Raw genomic sequence first — 23,960 nt, 5'->3', positions numbered from 1 at the left:
TGCAAACAAGAGTCTATTCACACCAAGTTAATGAGTTCCCAGTGTATGAATAAGTATTCAAAACTAAATAATAAAAAATTGAGTATTTTTTGTCATTATTTCAATGGTAAGGTTGAACTTAATTGAAATAAAAAGGTAAATAAATAAAATACATGCAGAGTGACCTGGCTGGCTCAGAACTCAGGACTGGCTGAGGTCTCATCTGATCAATTTCAAGGCCTTCATGATTCAACGACTGATTTTAGGTACCCAGAAAAGACGGCTTAATGTGTCAATCTGAAACACGGGAGTGACCCGAGAAAAATATCTGGCCTGGCTGAAATTCGATCCGTGGTCTCTGGTTTACAAAACCAACGTCTAAACTACTCGACTACGGCCACTACGTAAAAAAATAAAATTAAGAACGGTTTGTCAATCAAACAGAACCTGACAGTGAAGAACTCTTAAAAAGATTGCAGAATCAGGCGATACAATCTATGTAAGATAACCTCCTCTAAGGCTGGAATCATGGTGGAGCGATGAAGGTAGCTATAAGCCTGAGAGTGCTGCATTTGATGCATTTAATTCGATGGTAGCGCACTCTATCTAGCACTATGCACTATGAACGCCACCATTTCAATACATGCATTATATTGAACACTCTACATTTTGAAGCTACCTTCGCCGCTCCAACATGTTTATAAAAAAAAGATAATCTTTCTTAGATTATATCGGCTGATTCTGCAATATTTCTAGCAGTCCTCCACTGTCAAGCTATGTTTAATTGACAAACTATGCTTGACTTTATTATTTAATGGAGAGACGGAGTGGTGTGGACGCTGGCTTTGTAAACCAGAGGCCTCGGGTTCGAATCTCTGGCCACTCCCGTGTTTCGGATGGACACGTCAAGCCATCTGTCCATAGCTCAAGTTCATTCAATCCATAAATCTATAATACCTAGTTGGGTATCCTTGGTTTTGTCGATTTGTGGGATGAGTAGACCTTGCTGCCTGGAATTAGGAGCAAGTTCGATGCCTTCCCACCACTTCCTGTCTTCTTCGCATTCTTTGCTCTTCAAGTCTTCCTCTTTCTTCTTCATCTCTTTGAATACAAAACATGCAATAATTATTACAAAATGCAAATAAGTAAATCAATACTACTCATATGAGAACTGCTTTTTGAATGCGAGGTACATTACTTTCATATATTCTCAGTTAATTTCATTTTTTAGCCAGAACATTTACTGTAAGGGTGACTGGGGTGTGGAGAAGCTGGTCTGTGCTACAAGGGTTGGGTCAATGATTTTACCTCGATAGTTATAGCATTGCAATTTACAATCTATCCAAATTGATAGTTTTAATACTATCTGCAGCAGTAGATAACAATAAATATAGATTATTTGTCATATGAACATGGATAAATTATTTATTTATATTGATACACAATTATTCAAATTAAAAATTATTGAGAATAGAATGAAATATCGCATTTAACCTTTTATGGTTGAAAGTCTAGAACAGAATAATTCAACCTTTATTGAATCGATAATTATTATTGAACGAAAATCCAAATTTAATGCTGCAGTTTCCCCGAAGACTTCTGCTACTGCAAATATTGACAACAGGGTAAAGTTTCAAAGGCTCCAGCTACCTGTTTAACCTGTTGTCAATATTTGCAGTAGCAGAAGTCTTCGGGGTGAAGGGGTTTGTTTAATAATAAATTATTAATTCTTTAGCATTTGGATGAATGCAATTTCTCAGAAATTTCCATCTGTTTATTGATTCGAATTGAAGATAATTGTTAAAAAGGAACTGACCTTTGTTACGCTTTGCCCTCACTTTAACATTGAGTTCAACAGGCGAAGCAGAATTCAATTCATCGAAAATGATTGGTCTGTAAAGCTCAAATATGTTCATTATGTCACTGTTACATCTGTTGCCCTTCAACATTGGATTGTGTTTCTTGCACTTACAACCCTGAAAAATCATCAAAATAAATTATTTCAGATAAAAATAGTAAATTGTACAGAAATGACTGTGAATTTCTCTGAATATAAATAAGACAACAACTCAGATGAGTCTTCCCTAATTACATTAAATGAAGTGAAAGTGAAGTAAAAAAGAGGCTACAATTATTGACTCATCCCCTGTCTTTAACAGACATTATTGACTCATCCCCACCCCCTATACTGCAAAAGTGACTGCACATATGCGAAGTACGGTACACTGTCAGTAAACTGCTTAGCTGTGAGAAGACGTGTAGATCAATTTCCTCAATTAGTTCTCGAGCCCATGTAAATGAGGAACCCAACTGAGTTTACTATCGAGAATTTATTTTTGATGATTTATTTTTTGAATTCTTACCGCACCGGTTCAATTTCCTACTAATATCTATGAAATCTGCCAACTTATTCTAGCCTCTCTGACAAAGTCGTGTGAAATATTTATATCCTACTTCCTTTCAAAGCTTTTGCATTGGCAAGCACACGAGTCTTTTTATTATTGGTGACGAATGTCACACGTAAGGGACGAGCTGTATTTGTGGCCCGGCCTACACGGCACACTCCATCCAAGGCAGCCTCACCTATATCAACCAGTATCACCTTATTACACAAATCCATGATAATTTTAAAATTCACCCCATTCATTTGTTCAACACCGGAAAATATCAAGTTATTCCTTCTTTTACACGTCTCCGTCGCTACTTTAAGCTTAATAATTTCCATTCTCAACTTAGAATTTTTCTCCTCCATTTTGCCTTAATCTTCTATTTGATGAACAATGCACTGATTTCTTCGCGAATAATACTTGTCAATTACTCAATCATATTTCGTTGTATATTGCTGAAAATTTCTTCCATTCTCAACATTTCCATCCTTGAGATGTAATAGGTGCGATAGAACTAACAAAAAAGCCTCTTTAAAGGAAATTAAACATGGAACTCCATAGAAGTCGCTTAGAATTACACTGTAACGGGAATGAAAAAGACTAAATTTATTCAACAAAAATCAGAAACCATTCTCTTATAATTGAAGATCAAAAAATAATGTTTTGGAGATCGGAGATTGAAGGTTTCGTTGTTGTAAGTTAATCAATCTCGGTATTTTGCTGGTGGTAGTGGTGATGATAAGGGGTGACGATTAACGCTTTTTATTTGCTGTCAAATGGAATCAGTAGCAATCCAGCTGGCAGCAGCCACACTCCAGTTTTTCGGTTCAAAAAAGTTCGTTTACAAAGATCTTGAAGAAAGTGTGTTTGTGTAAGAGTAGCACTAATATTACAGCTGATTTAAGATCAATAATAACAATATAAAACAAGTAGTACTCTTTTTATTTGAAACATTTTAAACCTTTGACACATTTCAACGACTAGTTTCGACCTACTTTGGCCATTTTCAAGTTAAAATAAAAAAGGGTACTACATGTTTTATATTATTGTTTTTATTAATTTGAATAAAGTAGCCCATACAAGTGAAGTGATTTTAGCTGATTCAAGATATGAGTTTATAATATTATGTGGTAAGTATCAAGCAGACGACAAATCTGTGAGGTCAGTGCTATGAGAGTGACAAGTCCTGTACGCTAGTGTTTTTCGTGATCCAGTAAAAAATTCGGTAACTTGCTTGTTCAGTGGTCCAGTACAAAGACCTTAAAGAGGTAGGCTATCTTTAAGGTCTTTGGTCCAATATGAATAGAGGTTATCCAACATGGTGTTAGTTCAAAATCGAAACACAAATCTCACGTTCCAAGCAATGGCGTCGGCACAGCAAACATAATCCAATAGTTCTATCACTATCACAAGAACTTCACGTAATATACTGTAGAAAATTATGAAATTGAGTAGAGAGAAAGCCCACACTTCATGAACTGACACCTCAGAACTGCCAACCTGCCTGCGTTGCTTACTATTCTAAAAATATTAGATAGGCTACCTTTTTCGGGTTCTGCAGGGACTCAAACCGATATGCTTTGACGCCGCAGCATGGGTAACGACCTGGAATGGAGGAGCCATTATTAATTAATTTAAATTTTCAAAGTTTTTGTTCAATGAATTTTATCAATAAAACAATCAGAAGGACTCTTTTTTACAAAACAACCTTATGAAAAATGTACTCGGAAAATTCAATTATTTAGCCATAACTTTTTTGAAAGTGTAACTAATTTTTTCCGTGAACAACAAACCACACACTGTGAGTCTACACTCGATGTAGCCTCCAGGTCGAGTGGCCTCCAGGGAGGAGGAATCTTTATTCATTGGCCTCACGCAATTACATAGTAAACTTATACTCTGAAGCGAACCTACCAACTGGAAAAGTGGTTGAACGCTGTTGCTCCATGGAGAAAAACTGAGGACTCTCGGGGTGATACCAACACTGATCATAATAATAGACTGGATAATAGTTTTGACAACTCAAACAATATAAAAAGTGGCCTTTGGTCCACATGTGCCAATACACTTTTCTCCAACACATCAGGTCAGCTTTCAGACTACGTACATACTCAGTAATATTCCAGGATCCATCTCTAAAAAAAAAACATTAAAATTAGTTTGGCCTGTCAGTATCACACATAAATACTTCCGGTATCAAAATTATAACTTGTAAAATAATAACCATATACAGTTTATCATGTATTATGTAGCCTATGTATTGACACATAGATGGATCTTGAAGCATTGTCAAATTTGAATTCATAAATCGAATAAATTTTCATTACCTTACAAAGAAATTAATAAAACTGTCATTCCACACCATAAAATTAACACATTTATATAGGCCTACTAAAAATTAATATTAAACTATCTAAATCATTGAATTGATATTTGCATTCAAAGCTCAATCAAATTATATTATTATTTTGCGTATAATTTACATTTATAATATAATATTTATATTATTGATGATATTAGCACCGTGAATAAATCATGTATGGTGATAGTAACGCCGTCTTTATCCAATCAGAAGTATAGTATCATAGCAGTTATCTGTGGAATCTGCTCATATTCCATTTCTTACAGAAAAAAACTCTAAAATATGTGTATAATCTACAGGTTTGCTAAAGTACCTTTCAGAAACTTTCAAAGTAATTCGTCCTTGAGTAATTTATCTTTGGAATATTTAAAAATTTTAAAGGGAGTCACTCTAGACATGTAACTACAGTGGCAGATATTAGCAATCTATACTTCTTATTGAAGTAAGAAGTAACAATAAAATTAGACGGTATCTATAGATCGACAGAAAACAGCTCGTGATTAGAGAAAAACACCTACCGAGCGTGCATTCCAACCAGATTGCCTTTGAAGTCCATTCGCATGCGATTGGGTATGCACGTTATCATTGAAGCAATTTTTTGAAGTATCATTTTTTTACAATAGAGACACTTATAAATAGCAGCAAATGACACAAAGTGGCCTCTCCATGGCTCTGGTTCAGGATGAGCGAGGGCCAATATCATCTTGCAGTACAATCTTGACCGGATCTTGTCTCTTTTATCTCTCAAGTTTTCCAATTCTACATTCGAAAACATGTTTGCTAACCTGCACAATATCAGTCTCATAAGTATGAAAACATGGACTATAAGATCAATAAACAGAAATGCAATTCTAATGAAACCAGAGTGATGCCCAAATAAGCTTTCACTGCTTGGATGCTACTATGGAGTGAGGAAAAATGTTTGGAAACAAATATTAGGAAAGGAGTCCCTCCTTATTTTGTGGTAATAATGATCGAATGATTTATAGCCATATATGACTAGGAAGCAATTTTTTAGCATCATTTTTTACATTAGAGGAACTTATAAATAACAGCAAAAAACACAAAATGGTCTCTCCATGGCCCTGGTTCCTATGCAGCAAATGATAATTCAAAGGTTGATAACGCCTTATTCGACTGAGATATCGCAGTCATTCTATGAAAATCCTCCAAAGTTCCATGCACGTGTTACGTTTTTGATAAGGGTAACTTCATGATATTTCTTGCATAATTATGAACACATTTTTTTAAAAATTCAACATTAGTTACAAAATGTTGGCATACTTAGTAAATCACGGTATCATAGGTATGCTACTGTGTGCTGGATGTAAATTCAAAAAAAAAATCACAACTCATTATTTCCACAAAATCAATAATATTAATTTTTTATTGTATTTGTGGGGTAAATTAGAAATATTATGTTATTTTGATCCTCATTGGTCCAAAAAGTATAATGCATTTTCAGTATTTATGTGGCTGAAGGAAGGGGACATTGAGGAGGTGAGCTTTTTGCCTTGAAGAGATGGGCGCCTCTGATTTCAAGTACAGTTATTCAACCATGGAATTTCTTACAAAATGAATAATTAGAAATATATTGGAGCAATATACAAATATTATATTAAATTATGATAATCTGAAGCAATACTGTTGATGTATGATTAAATAATACTCAATTTTATGTAACCTCCGAATTGGAATACACTTCTATATGTGTTATATGTGTTATACCAATTTCACAGGTTATATCAAATAGAGTTGAATACTCTCCATTCACTAGGACTCCCTGATAGTCAGTAGTGTCATCTCAGGAAATCTGTCACTAGCAATTTCACTTTGAATGAATATAGATAGATGAATACTGCAGTCGTAAAAATTCATGGATAGAATAGAAATGAGGAATAATGTTTTTATGAAGAATAGAAAATTTTCAATCAAACCTGGTAACAATACTATCATTGAGACAGCTGATATTAGCTGGCGATTTGATTATTTCGTTTATGTTGTTCCTACAGTAATGAAGGCAGATTTCGAGGAGAGGATCCATTTGTAGGAAAGAAGCAGACACTAAAATCGGCACAACATTTGTAGCATCTGGAAACATAAAGCTATTTGTTAATTGATTTTAAAATTATCAGAAACTATTGGATAACACTTTTTAAGCCAATAAAAGTTTATTGCATTGATGACAGTTGTGAATTTCTATTAGAGAAAGTTCTTCTAAGTATGAGTATCTTGAAATATATTACAAAACCATAAGTTATACTCCAAAAGTATGGAGTGTGCAAATTTGTTATTTTTTTCAAATATCTCAATAAATTTTGACTTTGGACTATCAACTGATTGGCCATTTTTCCTTCAGAATTTATTGCTCTACAATATCCAATAGTTTAAAATACCTATCAATCACTAAGTAAACAGAGCATATAGTAGATTTCAGCCAGCTTTCATAGTTGGTAAAATAATATACAGGTAGCGGTGGTCTAAAGTTGCAATTTGATAATAAAAATTTTAACTTGCTAATAATATTGTTGATAACTTGAAGATTATTGTGAAAATATAACATACATTATTAGACATTATGAAATAAGTTTAAAGTTATAAGAACTCATTTGAGTTATCTTTATGGGCTAGGTTATGTTTATAGAATGCAGTAATTCCAGCAGCAGCAGGCAATGGTTTCTGTTTCTCAATATTATTCTTTTTTGAAAAAGTATGACAAAAATATTGTATGTAACTTGTATGGCAACGTCTTTGTTTCGGGCAGAAACGATCATACTCATGCGGTAAATTACCGTTACCGGACTTGTGACGTAAATTACTACTGTATAACAATGAGTTTTCAGTACGGTATATAATAAGTGTTTCATGAGCAGTTGTGGGAAAAATTAAATATTAAAAGGGTGCTTTGGTTTTTAACTTTTATTGTACATACAAGTAGCCCTGAATAACAAATTTTACATTCTGCACTCTTCACTAGAATGCCTCAAATATTAAGGATTCCACTTACCTTATATTAGTTGTAATTGAAAAATTATGGGTTTTCTTACCCAGGGTAGGCACGGAGCCTCTTGGGGAAGAATTATCCTTTTGACACCAATTCATTAGCCACTCAAAAATGTTAACATCACAGTGAACTGAAATGTCCATGTCTTGCAGCCGTTGCCCTTGAATTAAGAATAAAATCTATAATTGTTGTCTTTTTACTGTGAACGATGTCCACATAAAGTCTCTGCTTCGCAAAGGTAATGGAAAAAAAATGTGAATACATAAAAATGTTCATAAACATGTAAAATATAATAATAAAATAAAATTATCATAAACATATAAAATAAAATAATGTAATGCCTAGTCAATTAAAAACACATATAACTTGTCTTATAGTATTGTAACACAAAGTATAAGATAAATATAAAGAAAAATAAAAATCTCAGTACCCTTATTAGAAACATTTTATCACAACATGTTGTAATAAAAAGGGTACTGAGATTTTTATTTTTCTTTATATTTGTATTACAAGTAGCCCTATACAGAAAAGAGATTAAAAAAAGTATATGGCTGGGGAACAAGAATAAACATACATAGTGTTCCAAACTCCCTGTACTAATATTCCAGTGCATTGTTTCTGGGTACGAAACATATCTAAATATAATTTTCAAACTGTTTGAAAGTCATTAGTTACTCACGCAGCCACCATTTTTCACTTATAATTGTTTTCTAAATAATGGCTGAACATGCAAAAGTGAAACTTTGAATAATCATTTATGACAATTAGTCATAACTAGTCCAAAAATCACAAGAATAACTTTTTTGGGTTTTGGGAACGAGACGGTGCCGCACTACCTGACCTGTATGTATTGTTCCATGAAGGTTGAAAAAGGTTCATACTTCAACTCTCCTCTATCACGCTTCATTACCCTCATTAGTGACCCCTTCTCTTTACTAGAAGACACTTATAGTACAGTCAATACAGACATAAAAAAGGGGGTGTGCTTGCAATTTATATTGTAGTTCTGATTTTTTAATATATTATTTGGATACATGAGAGTAGTCCAGAACCAATTTCTTCATGCAAAATTTTCTTGTGATAGATACAGTCACAGTGGCCCAAAAACTTCGTATTTTCGGTTCATTTACCAGTTAAATAGTTTTCAGCTATTTCTGCCAAATCCAGAAGTCGGACAGAAAAATTTGCTATCGCCTTTTTTAGATTATCAAATTGTGAATAAAATTATATCATTCGGAACTCTCTATCTCCGATCAGTACTGAGTTATGATTTTTCGAAAATGAGTAAGATTTAAAGAAAAAATAAATTCTGATGAATTTTAGTTTTTGATCAACAATATCTTCCGATTGTTACCATTTAGATGTATAATTAAAAATCCCTCTGGGCGTATTTTTGTGCTCTACAATCTGAGATCAGGTAGAGCGCTCTATTCTCATATAGATTTCCAGGTACACCTGCCAACAATGCTCCTTGTATTGTGAAAACACCTAATTTTCAGCTTCAACCCTCATCACCAACAAACTACATTGCCCTCACATTGATATTTCGCACAATGATATAAGTTCATGAGATTATGTCCTATATGAGAATCACCCGTTAGATGCACTCCATTTCAGTATATTTCTTAGTGGAGAGCCGCGCATTGGAAAACCTCAAGGATAAAAATTTTCAAATACTTATAGCTTTTGACACAATGCTCAGATTTCATAGTATCTACTACACTTCACTCTTCATCATAATTCAAATTCGGTCGAAAAATGGGAATTTTTTTGCTGAGTGTACTTAAGCCCATATTCCAGTACACAAAAATCTTTACCCACTCATCAATAATTAAACTATTGTGCGGACGCCGTGCATGTAGCGGTCGTCTGTTGCCTCAACTATTCACGACCGCCCTCTAGTGGTCGTGATGACAGTGATGCATGTGACCAAAGCGGCATCTTTATACACATCGAATTTGTTCGTACTTCGGGCGTCTGCTTGGGGGCCTGCTTACTTGAGGGCCAACACGAGTCTTGAAGGTTGAGGATTCATGCTGACATGCAGCTGAAGCGAAAATGTACGTCCACGATATAAATTTCATTAATCTTTACATACAGGTAATCTTTATCTTTATATACAGGTAATCTAATTTTTATCTAATCTTTCGCTAAAGCGAAAATGTACGTCCATGATATAAATTTCATTAATCTGTATATACTGTAAGTCTCATTATTTACATTAATATTTGCCTTGGTCTCAGTTTAACCAAATTTGTACTTATCATCGATACAGTAATATGTTTGTTTATTCAATCACTGTGAGCTAACGCTGGTTTACAGCTGATAGTGACTAGGATTGTCCACCAATATATTTCTCCGAGTGGGAAACTTTTGATTCATCAACAATAGGCCACAAAACTGTCAAAATTTGATAACAATAGTAGACCGCTGAAGGGTCACTAAAACTTCCACCTGTACATTTTTTTTTCGGTGGTCCCGTCTCGTTTCCAATGCCCACTATTTTATTGAATTTAATTACAAATCGATTGACACCTCATTTTCCAAGATCAAATGAATATTAAGTGAGACATAGCAGCTTTAGTGATAGGTAACCGCTAGAGATTTGTTACAGTGCACGCCAAAAGGCATGCTGCTAAAGTCTGCCTCAATAATGCAACAATCTCCATCTGCTTTGCATGTTATTTGTGAGCGATTTTAGATTTTTCCAAACAATAATAAAACGTTACATAACCTTTTGAAGGTAGGATACCTATAACTATAGCTGCCATATCTCACTTAATAGGCGGCTATACGTTCAATCTTGGAAAATGAGGTGCCAATTGCTTTTTGTAATTGAGTTTACTAAAAAAGTTATTCTTGTATTTTTTGTAAAATCAACCGTTTTTTGTTATTTAAGAAATGAAATTTTAAACGGCCGTCATTGTGATGTATAAATTTTCAAAACATTTTTTTGTAGCTTTATGACTATTTGTCATAAATGATTATGGTTGTGCAAAGTTTCACTTTTGTATGATAAGCCATCACCCAGCTCTGAGCATGGAATTGCTGACGGGTGTCCAGTTGAGTCGGGGGAGTCATCAGCATCAATCTGATGGGGAGTTGAAGTATGATTTCAGGAGAGCGGACTATCTTTCTCTTTACAATATCCTTAGAGATTAAAATTGGCAGGTGCTTTATAGTATTAAAGATGTTGATTCAGCGGTAGATCTTTTTTATTCAATCATATATTCATGTTTTGATCTCACCATCCCAAAAAAACGTGTCAATGCAATTAACTCGAAGTATACTCCTTGGTTTAATCGGAATATCATACAGATGATTAAGAGGAAAAACAAACTCGCACGGAAGAAAAATTTTTCGGCCTATCATAGAAATCGGTTCAACGATATTAGAAGAGAGTTGAAGAATCTCATATCCCGTTCTCATGATGAGTATATGACTAGGGTACAGAGGAATATCAAGGGTGAGTCGAAGGAGTTCTGGAAGTTTGTGAATAGTAAGCGTGAGGCTAAGGGGATCTGTCAGAGGATGGAGCTCGGTGATAGGGCCTTTGTGGGATCTGAATTGCCCGATGGTTTTGCTGAGTACTTCAAGTCGGTTTATACTCCAATTACTTGCACCTTTAGTGATAACGTGAATCAGATTAGTGAGGAAAATGGAATTAGAAGGGATTTGGCTTCCAGTTCATTAGCTGTTTCATCAGTTTCTGTTGAGAGCATAAGGAGGGCAATTAATAGAATGAAGCCACTCACTACTCCTGGTGAGGATGAGGTTCCTGCATTCATAGTGAAAGGTTGCAGAGATGTGTTGGTTGACCCATTGAAATATATATTCGATTTATCTTTGGCGAAAGGTTTATTTCCTACAAGGTGGAAGATTTCCAAGGTAATACCTGATAAATATGCGCCTGATATCTATCAAAATAACTTTTCTGGTAGCAAAATTAATAGAGGACCAGGTAGGCTGAGTCCTGAATACAACTCATCCTACCAAAACAATAGGTAATGCGAATAATTGCAAAATCAAGTAGTGAATAATTGTTATTTTTATTGTTGAATTAATTGTGATGTAAGTTTCAAAATACATAAGTTGAATGTGATGCCAATTTTAAAGACTTTCAAATTGTGAAGAAACAAATTCAAAAAATAAAATGATTTTGTATTCAAAATTTTGAATATTATTCAATGTCCTGAAATGACAAACTCTTTGATTGCCTTTGCAGGCACAGCTCATAAGTAAGATAAATCTATATAAGTAAATGAACAATAGCAGTATGAATGATAATGAATGAATGAAAATAGACAGATGAATGAATAAGAATGGATTATATTACAAATTTATGATGAATATACAATTACTCAACCTGAGTATCTTGAGGATGTCGAAAGCTGTCGAAGATTGTAGGCATTTGTAAGAAATGCTCCGGCAATGGAAATCATCATCACCATACCGGCCAGAGAGTGGGAGGGTATATGTAACCCCAAAGTGGAATGCTAAATTGCACAGTCGACCAAGTGAGTGGGAGGGTATATGGAACCCCAAAGTGGATGCAATTTCGACTGTCAATAGAGACTGCAGACCTTTATCGGTAGATTCGATCGTAGGTAGAATTGTAGAACAGATTCGGTAGCAGATTGATTCGAGAGATGTAGAGAGAGATTGAGTTTCCCAAAATCCAAACAGAAGTTTGAGATTCAAACACAATCCGTGAAGACATACAAGTTGTTTGATTGAATTAGGCCAATATTTATCGCAAATATGCCAATGAAACATGAAAGTACTGAATATTCAGCTGGAATAAATTCAAATTCGAAAATTGAAAACAAGAGCTGGCCAATTCCCACATTCCGGAATCGAGTTGAAAACAAAGAAGCAGCACACCAGCGCCACACAAGCCGAGTGGAGCAAAACCTACCTACAACGATTTCCGCAAGTGAGAAATGCAAGAATAAAGATACAAAACACAAATATTATTCAAAAGAAAGTGAAAAAGGACAAATTTGAAATTAATCAAATAATACTAGACAACAAATTGAAATTATTACAAAGATACAAATATTGAAAACAATGCAGACTAAATCTGCCAAACGTTGGCTATACTGGCAACGCGCTAAATTCAAAGATCAAGGATGATGCAAATTGAGTTTTAACATAGACTGGGCCCCGTTTTGCAATTAGAAGAATTGTAAAACAAAGAAGAAAGAAAAAAAATATGTTAAAGAGATTTGCATCATTCGCTATCATCTAATGGCAAAAGTGCAACACTAGCAATAGAACGTTTGAAAACACCAGAATCAGTTAGAACCTGGATGACTCTAACCTTGTCATCGGAGCCAGGGAAAACCTCTGTAATACGTCCAAGCTTCCAGAGTGTTGGTGGTGTCCCAGGATCCTTCAATAGCACAAGAGTGCCAACTTGAAGATTGGGTGATGAAGAAGACCATTTATGTCTTTTCCGAAGAGTAACTAAATATTCTTCAGACCATTGTTGCCAAAATTCCTTTGTGACTTCAGCAAGTCTATTCCAACGTGCAAGAAAATTCACATGTTTGAATTTCTGCTTATGAGAAGGCAAAGCATTGAGTGGGCGCGCAATGAGAAAATGCCCAGGTGACAAAAATTGAAGATCAAGAGGGTCCTCAGACAATGGAACAATAGGTGAAGAATTCAAAATAGCTTCAACTTGTGCAGAAAGAGTACACATTTCTTCAAAATTCCAAATATGTTTGAAAGCAATAATTTTATATATACTCTTGAAATTTCTTATTCCTCTCTCCCACAGACCACCATGATGAGGAGCTCTTGGGGGAATGAAATTCCTTTGAATGTGCAAAGATGCAGCTGAATTTTGAAGTATTTGTTGATTGCTAGGCAAGTTGAGGAAGTCACCTAACTCTTTGAGATCATTATTTGCACCCACAAAAGTGGTAGCATTGTCTGAATATATATTCCTTGGAATACCTCGTCTTGAGATGGAATGGGTGAGAGCAGCCAGAAAGACTGAAGTGGACAGCTCTGATACTACTTCTATATGTACAGCACGAGTTATCATGCAAATGAAAAATGCAAAATAGGCTTTACCAAATGTCCGTGACTTTGGACCACCAATACGGAGACTAAAAGGTCCAGCATAGTCTAGACCAACATTCATGAATGGAAAATCAATATTTACATGCACAGAGGGCAATTGACCCATCAATTGTGCAGCTTGAGTATGAGTGAAACGAAAACACTTGATACACTTTCGCAGAACATTCTTAACAGTACGCCTTGTTGATGGTATCCAGAACCGTTGTCTGATTGCAGCCATGGTTGCTTGCTCACCAGCATGACACAATTTGTTATGATGATAAAAAATCAGTGCCTTGGTGAATTTGTGATTGGCAGGAAGCAATATCTGATGCTTGAAATCAAAATCAATATTAGCATTAGCTAAACGTCCTCCTACTCTTATGAGGCCATCAGAGTGAATGAACAAAGACAAAGAATGAAACTTACTGGAGGCATTCAACTCATCATTTGCACATAAAATTTCCAACTCCTTGTGGAATGCTTCAGCTTGAATGGCCTTCAATAGATGAATTTCAGCATCTTCAATTTCATCAACTGAAAGGGCGTCAGTACGGCGATCAGCAACTTTCTGACAAATGTTATGTAAAAAACGCAGAACATAAGCAGTGACACGAATAATTTTAAAACTATTGGAAACACGTTCAGAAATAATGGATAAAGGTGAAACAACTGCAGTATTTACAAGAACTGTATTGGGAGCTAGAATAGCTACATGAGAAGAGAATGACCTCCAACTATCAGTTGGATCAGCCAACCATGGGGGACCATGCCACCAGAGTTTGTTGTTTGCTAATTCACTAGGAATCATGCCACGAGAAATTAAATCAGCTGGATTGTGAGATGATTTCACATAGTTCCAGACATACTGTGAGGTAGATTCTTGGATTTCACCTACTCTCAATGAAACAAAAATTGACTTTCTGTCAGGAGGAGACTGCAACCACTTGCAGACAATTTGAGAATCTGACTAGAGAAAAACACCTGAAATAGTCAAATCAAGAGAATTCAAAGCACTTACAACTTTGTTAATGAGTCGTGATAATACTAAGGCACCACAAAGTTCCAAATTTGGAATGGAGACAGGCTTGAGAGAAATTCCGGTTGATGTTTTGGCGCTAGCATCAAACACAACTCTTGTTTTGGTTGTAGTGGAGTCAGGCTTGAAGACAGCGTGATGTGGAATATAATAGACTTGTTCCTCAGGGGCTGGTGGCGGTACAGGGTGCATGTGACCTAAATCTTCATATTTCTGCATAAATTCAACATATTGAGGTTTGAGCTCAGGTTCTTTAAGAAATCTTTTTTCCAATAAATGGAAACGTTTCATAGCTTGAGTCCTTGAATGACCAAGGGTGGCAAATGAATCCTTGCGAGGTAAGGACACTTGGAAACGACCATCTTCATGCCTGATGGTATTTTCTTTGTAGTGTGCTTCAACCCTAGCACACTCAGGAGAGACAGGAATAACTGAAGAGACTTCTTCCAGCTTCCAGAAGGTTTCCAACTGATTGGAGACTTCAGCTGTGGAGACAAAATTGGTAACAAATTGATTAGATGATTTTTTGAGTGACACTGATTTAGGTAATTGACAAGAGCCAAAAACAATCCAGCCAAGTTTTGTATTTTGTAGGATTGGAACATCAGGTGACACAATAATTTGATTGCCAGTCATGATTGCGGCATAAACGTCAATACCCAATAGGATATCAATTTTCTTAGATTTATGAAAATTTGGATCTGCAAGTCGAATATTGCTTGGAATCTTGTAATAGTTAAGATCAATTGTGACACGAGGAATACATGAGGCAAATTTCTCAACAACAATACATTCTTGTTGCGTTGACCAAGTATGATCAGATGATTTTATTAATACTGAGTGAACAACTGTAGATTTGGCTTGCATACTGGACACTCCATTAATCAGATTAGTTACATGACGAGAAGGAAGAGCTAATCTATCAGCCAACTCTTGAGTGATGAGTGAACAATCACTTCCTGTGTCCATTAAAGCATTACATGCAATTAATTCACCATTTGAACTAACAACCAGAACCTCTGTGGTAGGTAATACTTGAACTGATGACTTATTATTAGAAATGATGGATGAAGCAGCATGTGAAACAACTGTTGTTTCTGAATTATCAGATTGTGAACTAACTGAATTTGATGCTGAAGATGAATGGGCACTAGAAACGGTGCACTCATTCTGAGACTGAATCACATTAGAAACAACATTCTTACCTCCTGAATTGCTAGTAAAGGAATCATGTAGAACAGTGTGATGTCGCTTATCACATTTTTGGCATCTCTTAGAAGAGCAGTTGTGATTGTCAGTGTAAGGATTAAGGCAATTGAAACACAACCCTTTCCTTTTGATTGCATCATAACGTTGATTGATGGGAATCTTTGAAAAATTGACACATTTGAAAATCCCATGAGATCGATCATTGCAAAATTGACAGGATACTGATGGCTGAAAATTATTCAGAGTATTATTTTGAGCAAAAGGACGAGTATTTTGCCTAACATTGGGTGCATTTGAAGTAGCTTGAGTAAAAACCTTTTGATTAGTTGGTGGATTTGAGGGGCTATGAGATGAAATAGCATCCATTACCTTACATTGATTTTCAAGAAATTCCCACAGTTTATCCATAGTAGGGATTTCATTTATTTCAATGCGTTTTTCCCATTCGCGCAAGATATTAGAGTCAAGTTGAAAAGTGATTTTTTGCATGTAAAGTAAATCTTTAATTTGAACATCCAATTTGAGCGCTTCTAAATCATTAATGTGACATTTACAGTGATCAATGAAAGCTCTAAGAGATTTGGAACAATTTTTCTTGAGTGCTGGGGGTGATTCAATACCTTGAATGTGGGTACTTGCAATTAATCTGGGGTTATTGTACCTCTGTGTAAGCAGATTCCATGCAAGCTCAAAGTTTCCATTCCCTGGAGGAATATTCTGAATGCGTGCAAGGGCTTCACCACTGAGAGCTTTGCGCAAATAATACAGCTTTGTAGCTGGAGCCAAAGTTTGGTTTTCAATAACCATATTGGAAAAGGTATCACGGAATTCAAGCCATGAATCAAAGGAACCTGAAAATTCTGGTAACGGTACCATTGGTAATTGTAGACCTTGATAAATAGGCATAGTGGGTTGCAAAGGCAGAGAATTGACATTATTAGCAGTCACTGAAGCAGATGGCGATTGATTTGTGTTGATTACACTATTATGATCTACAGACCCCGGTGATTTGGGAACTGGAGAGGAGTTTGGTGACTGATGTTCCATTGCCGGTGCTTGAAATGTAGCAACTTGCTGCTGTGAATCATAATTTTTCAAAATTGTATTTACATTAGCAATTAACATTAAAAATTTTTCTGTGACAATTTGATGTTCATTGTCATCAATGTCATCTGAATCAAATTCCAGGCTTATCTCTTCATAACGCTGCTCAAAGTTGAGCAATTTAGTTTTGACTGCTAGTAGTTTTTGAAAATTATTTTCATCATTGATTTTAAAATAAAAATATTCAGTATAAAGCCAAGATAGATTTTTAATGATGCCACTTCTCACAGTGAGAAGGCTGTTTCGTTTGCCTTTAGGAGGCATATTGAAAATTGGAACGATACCTCAATTGAAAATGTTCGACCTCCTCTTACCCTGGATGGCTACTGGTGTTGTATCCAATTGTTGGGAACAATGACATAAGTGCTTGGTTGAATGTATCAGTATGAGCAACTCCATACAAATATTACCCTTGAACATACAGAAATAAACACTATGAATAAAAGTATAAGACAATAATCATTACACAATTGATGTAAAATAATGAATAAGAATAAATGTATTTTCTAAGCATATGTCAATATGAAGTATCCGGACCGGAGACGGCCAAACTTATAATGATAAATATGTGCCTGATATCTATCAAAATAACTTTTCTGGTAGCAAAATTAATAGAGGACCAGGTAGGCTGAGTCCTGAATACAACTCATCCTACCAAAACAATAGGTAATGCGAATAATTGCAAAATCAAGTAGTGAATAATTGTTATTTTTATTGTTGAATTAATTGTGATGTAAGTTTCAAAATACATAAGTTGAATGTGATGCCAATTTTAAAGACTTTCAAATTGTGAAGAAACAAATTCAAAAAATAAAATGATTTTGTATTCAAAATTTTGAATATTATTCAATGTCCTGAAATGACAAACTCTTTGATTGCCTTTGCAGGCACAGCTCATAAGTAAGATAAATCTATATAAGTAAATGAACAATAGCAGTATGAATGATAATGAATGAATGAAAATAGACAGATGAATGAATAAGAATGGATTATATTACAAATTTATGATGAATATACAATTACTCAACCTGAGTATCTTGAGGATGTCGAAAGCTGTCGAAGATTGTAGGCATTTGTAAGAAATGCTCCGGCAATGGAAATCATCATCACCATACCGGCCAGAGAGTGGGAGGGTATATGTAACCCCAAAGTGGAATGCTAAATTGCACAGTCGACCAAGTGAGTGGGAGGGTATATGGAACCCCAAAGTGGATGCAATTTCGACTGTCAATAGAGACTGCAGACCTTTATCGGTAGATTCGATCGTAGGTAGAATTGTAGAACAGATTCGGTAGCAGATTGATTCGAGAGATGTAGAGAGAGATTGAGTTTCCCAAAATCCAAACAGAAGTTTGAGATTCAAACACAATCCGTGAAGACATACAAGTTGTTTGATTGAATTAGGCCAATATTTATCGCAAATATGCCAATGAAACATGAAAGTACTGAATATTCAGCTGGAATAAATTCAAATTCGAAAATTGAAAACAAGAGCTGGCCAATTCCCACATTCCGGAATCGAGTTGAAAACAAAGAAGCAGCACACCAGCGCCACACAAGCCGAGTGGAGCAAAACCTACCTACAACGATTTCCGCAAGTGAGAAATGCAAGAATAAAGATACAAAACACAAATATTATTCAAAAGCAAGTGAAAAAGGACAAATTTGAAATTAATCAAATAATACTAGACAACAAATTGAAATTATTACAAAGATACAAATATTGAAAACAATGCAGACTAAATCTGCCAAATGTTGGCTATACTGGCAACGCGCTAAATTCAAAGATCAAGGATGATGCAAATTGAGTTTTAACATACCCATTTTCAAGTCTGGCAGAAGGGATCTGATTGATAACTATCGTCCAATCTCCCTGCTGTCAGTCTTCACAAAGATTTTTGAGCGTGTCTTGTATGGTGAGATTTTGTGTTACTCCCGTCCTCGCTGATATCGGACTGTCAACATGGGTTTCTCCCTGGAAGGTCTGTGGTCACCAATTTGATGGAGTTCACTATGGATGTTTCGAGGGTAATGGATTCTGGAGGTGAGGTGGATGTCATTTACACAGACTATGCAAAAGCATTTGATCGTGTTGATCAGGGAGCACTGTTGAGGAGACTTGATGATTTGGGTTTTTGTGTGCAACTTGTGAATCTTTTCAGAAGTTACTTATTCCATCGTACCAATTATGTTATGATCAGGTGTTCTAGATCAACTCCCTTTTTCAGCACTTCAGGAGTTCCACAGGGGAGTGTACTCGGTCCTCTTTTATTCCTTCTATTGATCAATGAACTGCCTCTCCAGTTAAAGAAAGCAAAATGTTTGATCTTTGCTGATGATGTAAAGCTCTACATGGAGATTACTAACTCCAATGATTGTAATTTGTTGCAGCAAGATCTTGACAGATTGGCTAGATGGTCTTCTATCAATGGACTAGACTTGAATGTTAGGAAGTGTAAGTGTATCTCATTCTCTAGAAAAAATTTGAAGATGAACTTTTCTTATGAAGTACATGGTATGAATCTGGAAAGAGTCGATACATGTAAGGATTTGGGTGTAATCTTTGATAGCTGTCTCAGGTTCTCAGTGCACAAAGACTATAGCATAGCTAGAGCCAATAAAATGCTAGGTTTTGTTATGAGGAATACAGCTAACTTCAATAACCTTGATGCAATATGTACTGTTTATGTGTCATTGGTCCGGAGTGTGTTGGAATATTGCTCTGTGATTTGGAACCCTTATACTGATTTGTGTACTCATGGTCTTGAGGTAGTTCAGAATAAGTTTTTGAGGTTTCTCTATTACAAGCGCTTCGGCCAATCCTGTCCTTTGGGTTTTCCTACAGACCGTTTGAGAGGTACCTTTCACTTTGTATCATTGAGATTACGACGGGAGAGAGACTCATTGATTTTCGTGCATGGTCTGTTAAGGGGTCGATTTTCTTCTCCTTCACTGCTCTCATTGATCAGGTTCCATGTTCCTGCGTTCAATTCCAGAGATCATCCCACCTTTGATATTATCAGATGTAGAACGGTCAGTGGTTACAATGCTCCCCTGTTTAGGTCTCTTCGATTATACAATAGGCTTAATAATGCATTAGATTTTTTTGATTCAGACAGTGTGTTCAGGCGGGACTTGTTAGATTTATGTTTGTTGAGTTTTGTCTTTTTTTTTCTTTCCTATGTATTACATAATTTATTACCTAGTGTTTTTATTTATAAGTTTCATATTTGCAAAGTTTCCATAATTCTCTTTTCTTTGTTTCTTTTTTCTTTCCTTCTTGAATTCTTCAGTATTAGTTACATACTTAGTTCTTCTTCTTTTATCTGTTATACTATAAGTTTCATATTTGCAAGGTTTTCTATTATCTTTTTTTGTATTTCGATCAAATGTTTCGTACCCATAAGAACAATTCCCGAGAATATTGGTAGGGAGTTATGTTGCAACAAACTATTGGGCCTAAATTTTAAAGTGAGGTCCACGTTATGGCCTAATGGTAGTATTTTATTAACGGTGTTGCTAACCTTGTCTATCATTCGACAAAAAGAGATAGTGATGTCCTTCTAGCTCCGCAACGTTGCCAGATCTTTTTTACAATATAATCAACAAAATATTCAATCTCAATTATAGAAATTGATTATTTAATCATTGAAAAATAATTATATTTCCTGAAGAATAAAAAAGATAATTACTATAAACAAGAATTAATTGTCAATATTCAGACATGGTATATCAGCTATCCTCTATGGAAGGCAGAGGATCGGCATCGCTGTTCTCCTATCTTCCTACACTTGCAATATAACGTGGACCTCACTATAGTTATTCTTATCAAATGATTGACTTCAACATCTCCTTTAACAAATAATTACTACTAAACAAACATTTTCATTCAATTTCATTGCAACAGAGAGTTTTACGGCATTTCATTTCCTTTGCAAAAATTTTTAGGAAAGCATATCTGAATGTGATTAATTACTCGTTAATTATTGCAAAAATTGAACTCATCAATGTATAAACAGACTTATTTACTTACCAGTAGTTACTTCAGCAAAATAACCCATTTTTGAAATAAGCAGGCGTTGGGAACATCTGAAATCCTTTTTTAAATTTTTAGCTTCATCACATACATGAATTTCTACTTCTATGCTGAAAAAAAACAATAGTTAATGAGCATGATTAATCACAGAATCAAAATATTAGTCATTAATAATATTGCAGTTACAAAATCTTTTCTAACCAAATCTCTTTCAAGTAAATAATTTTTCAATCAATAAATATTGACAAACACCAATTTCATAACAAGCCTGACTTTTGATTATGTCTAATAATTTGATTGTATGGGAGATGTTGAGGTAATTCTTCATAGTAAAAAGGAAAAAGCATTGATCTTGCCAATACCACTATCAACTTTAAAAATTTCAGAAATATAAAGTGTTTTTAAACAAATAGGCTATATAGTGGTATTGGCAATATAAATTGTATTTTTCTTATCCCAACTATATAGGATGTTTACGATGTACCCAACTATACTGGGTGTAACCAGGAACAATTCCATACAGTATTGGTAGGCATTTCGTAAACATTCTGTATAACACTAACAACTATGCTCTGAAGAGTACATTCGTGGATAGTATGAAAAATATTTAATTTTAACAAAAAAATTATATAATAAGATATATTGCTTCCTCAATACTGTATTCATGAATGAATATCCAATAAAATCAATTTTTATAGCTACAAATGCAGAGAGTTATGACGATATGTGTCAGTGAACAGTACCTTAAAATTCTTACATACAGAAATGATAATAGTTTACTCACTCATTTGATGGAGAGGTTGAAATCCTAGAAGGTGAGAAAGACTTTTTCTTATTTTCCCTAGCTAATGTTATTGATGCAGATTTTTCAGGCTTCTTACTTTCCATGTTATACAGTAATTTCCTCATTTGACTAGAATTTGTGTTTGGTTTAGAAAGATATGGCAGTACTGAATCTAAAACAGCTTCAGAAAGAAGATAATCCAACTTGTTTTTTAGTACGGTCTCCGCACCTTTCATGTTTATTTTACCATCCGATATCTTGTTATATTTTTCTTCGGAATACATAGTTGTAATTTGTATACCCTTCTCTTTGTCTCCTGAGCCATTTTTGCAGGATTCTTCCGCTTCGGATACTTTTTCTGATTTTGAACGCGAGTGATTATTACACGAAATATTATTTGAAGCTTTCTTCTTCGCTTTGTGCTCCACATGGACATTAAATGCTGATTCAGTATTCGTTAAAACTAGATCAACTGAAGGATTGGCAGTACCTTGATCGGATACAGAGTTCATAAAATGTTCCAAAGTGTCTTCGGATGTATTGTTTTCAAATAAACTTTGAGAATCAGGGTTCTCATCTACACCTCTAAATATATCTTGCCTTCCATTGTAAACCAATTCCTCAAAAAACTCACAGCTAATCACGTTATTCCATTCGAAATGCGAGCTGGTTGAAGAGCAGAAATTATTCTCTAATGCTTCATTAATGTGATATGCGGACGACACAAAGTCCAAGAACTGTTTCAAAGAAATTTTATTTGACTGAGTAATCACAAACTTTTTCTCAATCAATCGTGAGGATCTCTTGTTTCGATCAAATTTGTGAAGCGGTTCCAACTTTTTAGACATTTTTATTAGGCTACAATTGAAAGCTTTCAAATGAATTGAGAAATTTTTTCAGTGTTTATAATAATAGTTAAGAATTCTGCTTCATGAAAAAAATTACCATTCTCATTAATAACTATGATGAAAAATGATTTCTTGTAACCGTACAGAATCGCTGTTCAAAACTAACAACATATCGAATCAAACTTTGTCAGAAGGGGAGTATTGAACAAACAACTGCTCACTGCATGACGACAACGGAAAAAAGTGGGGACGTTATGAATAAAGAGGGGTCCAGTTGTTATAGTTACAGCATATACATACTGATCCATGGTCTTCAAGTAAGCTCTCCGTTTTCATGTGAACTATTCATTTTATCTATTGCCGCGCAAGGTTTAAAACAAGTTAGTTGAGTTCGACTTTGCTATTGAAAAATTAGGTAGGTACTAGAATCATACTTGCAGCAAAGACGAATTCAGTGTTCAGTCAAGTTTCGTTCTAAGAATGGTTCATAAAATAGGGCCTAATATGAGTTAATTTATTTATTTTTACAGCTAGCACTTTTCATTTAAGCGATTGAGAGAGAGGGAAATAGGCGAACCCTTCAATGTTCGTCTCCCACATTTAAATTTAGGCTAATAACTGATCGAAATAAGCTTGTCATTTATCACTTTTCATCACAGTTTTACTCTGTTCAAAATATTTTTATAGGAAATTTATTATTTAGAACGATTGAATATAAAGAATCAGGATGAAGTATTATGAACCATTATGAAATTTAATATAATTGAATTACTGAGAAATGTTCAAGGTAGAGACAACTTTCGAAATAATAAAATTTTCTTTTTTATCTGATTGAACATTATTATTTGGAGTTGAGTTTGATCTTATTTGATTCCAGATGAATTGAATAGGTAATGAAATTGGATGTTGACTCATGTAAAGCATGATCACTGTACAAATGGAAGGGTAAACTTGGATTATAGTAAGAGAATTTCTCAATAAAATGTGGCCGAATATCAATATTGTAGTTTTCATATTACACACCAGATTTTTTCCATAACAAAGCATTTCAAGCCAATGATTTGACAGCAATATTTCTTCAAGTGATTTCCAAATTAATGCTAATGGTGAAATCAAATTTTATATAGGTAAATTGT

General features: G+C 34.8%; 2 protein-coding genes across 5 annotated transcripts in view; both read right to left on the bottom strand.

Moving 5' to 3' along the window:
• Positions 1–23,910, bottom strand: part of LOC111063482 (uncharacterized protein KIAA1841 homolog) — a 29,152-nt gene extending 5,242 nt beyond the window's left edge. Inside the window, exons 1-9 of the mRNA XM_039441659.1 lie at positions 21,977–23,910; positions 21,190–21,302; positions 7,776–7,892; positions 6,666–6,819; positions 5,247–5,513; positions 4,281–4,501; positions 3,910–3,971; positions 1,796–1,955; positions 937–1,080 (exon numbers count right to left, since the gene is read on the bottom strand). Of these exons, the coding sequence (XP_039297593.1) occupies positions 937–1,080; positions 1,796–1,955; positions 3,910–3,971; positions 4,281–4,501; positions 5,247–5,513; positions 6,666–6,819; positions 7,776–7,892; positions 21,190–21,302; positions 21,977–22,824 (2,086 nt within the window). The 5' untranslated portion in view covers positions 22,825–23,910. The remainder of the gene's footprint in view (positions 1–936; positions 1,081–1,795; positions 1,956–3,909; positions 3,972–4,280; positions 4,502–5,246; positions 5,514–6,665; positions 6,820–7,775; positions 7,893–21,189; positions 21,303–21,976) is intronic.
• On the bottom strand, positions 12,903–17,456 carry LOC120354456. 4 transcript variants are annotated; one of them, XM_039441657.1, is made up of 3 exons: positions 17,441–17,456; positions 14,910–15,328; positions 12,903–13,328 (listed from the first exon to the last, which is right to left on the bottom strand). In XM_039441657.1, exons 2-3 carry the CDS (start codon positions 15,132–15,134, stop codon positions 12,966–12,968), a joined length of 588 nt encoding a protein of 195 aa, XP_039297591.1. In that variant the 5' UTR covers positions 15,135–15,328; positions 17,441–17,456; the 3' UTR covers positions 12,903–12,965. The 4 variants fall into 4 exon arrangements, with proteins under 4 accessions (XP_039297591.1, XP_039297590.1, XP_039297589.1 ...); XM_039441656.1 differs by lacking the exon at positions 17,441–17,456 and adding an exon at positions 16,049–17,427; XM_039441655.1 differs by lacking the exon at positions 17,441–17,456 and having other exon boundaries at positions 12,905–13,328; positions 14,910–17,422.
• Positions 23,911–23,960: the final 50 nt, after the last annotated feature.

This window comes from Nilaparvata lugens, chromosome X, assembly GCF_014356525.2.
Source record: "Nilaparvata lugens isolate BPH chromosome X, ASM1435652v1, whole genome shotgun sequence".
Classification (NCBI taxonomy): Eukaryota; Metazoa; Arthropoda; class Insecta; order Hemiptera; family Delphacidae; genus Nilaparvata; species Nilaparvata lugens.
Note: the sequence above shows the minus strand (reverse complement) of the source record. Positions and strands in the feature narration are given on the sequence as shown.